The sequence below is a fragment of the Branchiostoma floridae genome, chromosome 4, assembly GCF_000003815.2.
Source record: "Branchiostoma floridae strain S238N-H82 chromosome 4, Bfl_VNyyK, whole genome shotgun sequence".
Taxonomy (NCBI): domain Eukaryota; kingdom Metazoa; phylum Chordata; class Leptocardii; order Amphioxiformes; family Branchiostomatidae; genus Branchiostoma; species Branchiostoma floridae.
The window spans coordinates 15,598,705-15,600,636 of record NC_049982.1 but is presented as its reverse complement, the minus strand read 5'-3'; the positions used below and the strand labels follow the sequence as shown (position 1 = coordinate 15,600,636).

The following is a 1,932-nucleotide window of genomic DNA, read 5'->3' as shown; positions in this document are numbered from 1 at the left end:
GGCCACGGCCACACGATTTCCGGTCCCGCAGACACAGAGACACTGCTGATTACGGCCACGGCGGCTGGCTCATCTACGGTCCGGCACGCATTTGGGCATACAACAGTCGTATCGTCAACAACGCCGGATTTAAAACCTCTTTATTTTCAAAACAAAACTGCCTTACCGCCGACAAACGAGGTCATATAAGGTCAACAGACGACACCACTATTACGGAGATAAATTGTGGCAAAGTTACATTCTAATGCACTATTGCTGAGGTTAATTTACATTACAAAAACATTCTAAACTAAATTGTTACACAGATAAAATTATAGGAACTTCAGACTATGGTGGATTGTATTCTTAAATTTATTAAGAGATAAGTCTAAAATGACAGGCTTTTCTTGTGAGGAATACATTTGCATAATGGTGGAATCTGACGTGTGAACGCGGGAGGGAACACACGGACGGCAAAGTATCAAAGGATACAAATGATAGAAATATGACGATACCTGTCTCTTCAGACAATATCAACTGTGGAACATTTAAAACTTTTATTTAGCTTTTGTTTTCTTAATACATATAGTGTAACAATCATTGCAGTACATGTACAGTGCTACACATAAAAGCTCCTTGATTATGTGAATAAAGATCGTTACTAAAACCATGAGTAACTTTTTGCTTGTGGTGAATTAATGAGCATTTTCTCTATAGCGGCCACCTCTCTATAGTGACCAATTTTGACAAGTCCCTTGAGTGGCCGCTATAGACAGGTTTGACTGTAGTTTCATATTCAGGAAAAAGTTTACAGAAAGTGTTTACTCTTGTGACATGAGCACATACCATTGATAGCAAACTCATGGATGACTGCCACAGCCCAGTACACCAGCTCTGGGTCTTCTGCTCTGACAGACCCTACAGCGTACAGGACCACGTTGTGACGAGCAATCTCCTTCAGTACCTGGATACTGTCTGAGTATAGGAATGGAAATGGTTACACTTACAGAACAAATTCAGACTTAAGCTGTACATGATCAGGTTTGACAGTAGAATGCACGATAAAGTATTACTCCATAGTCTGTTATCGCTATGTTTCATAGAGCAACACCCTAGGTTTATAAACCAGGGCTCGAAATACACTTTTCAGTCAACTTGCACCTGTGCAAGTTAAGCCAAAGGTAACTTGCACCAAAAGAAACTTACTTGCACAACCCAAAATAGTGAACTGTTAAACCCTTATCTCCTCTTCTGAAAATTTGCAAATGTACGTGACTAGTAGTAAATGGGGATACATACCAGTAAAGACCACATGTTTGGATATTTGTTTTTCCGTAGCGTATTTTATTTTTGGTTTGAAATTGTATAAACTGTTTCATAAAAACTGTGAATTTAGCCTCAATTAAAGACAATTCAATGTCTACAACTCGATAAGATCCATAGATTTCTTCTGGACTCTTCAAGTGACATCCATCACAGTAACTAGTCTTAAGCATCTCCAGAATGAAGTGGTAGAACAACTCAATACAATACATATAACTGGAAAAAACAGTTGAACATATTTAGTATGCAAATGTAACTCATATGCAAATCAAGGTAAGACAGCACCTTAGGAATCATTAGCATTGTAGAGATGGATTTGTTTAAAAAAATAGTTTACCTGGATGTCTAACCAAATTTAGAAATAACAAATTTAGGCTTTTTTTTATTCAGTGTTATTTTCTTTTACCTTTCAATGACAGACAATATTCTCGGTGTGTGTAAGCTTTTTCTAATGTCAGGTATTAGAGGACAAAAGTAACTTGCACTGGTGCAAGTTTGGTCTAAACTTACTTGCACCACACCAATTTTACTTGCACAAACTTGCATATGCATGTGGTATTTCTAGCCCTGTAAACCACTTATAAATCTCAATAGTTAGGAAGCAAACATAGAACAATACTCACCTTTCCC

At 37.6% G+C, this 1,932-nt stretch overlaps 1 protein-coding gene across 1 annotated transcript in view; it reads right to left on the bottom strand.

Annotated features, from left to right (window-relative positions):
• The window catches only part of LOC118414406, a gene marked incomplete in the record, with an annotated part of 32,167 nt that overhangs the window by 24,001 nt on the left and 6,234 nt on the right, over positions 1–1,932 (bottom strand). Inside the window, 1 exon segment of the mRNA XM_035818438.1 lies at positions 826–954. Within this exon segment, the coding sequence (XP_035674331.1) occupies positions 826–954 (129 nt within the window).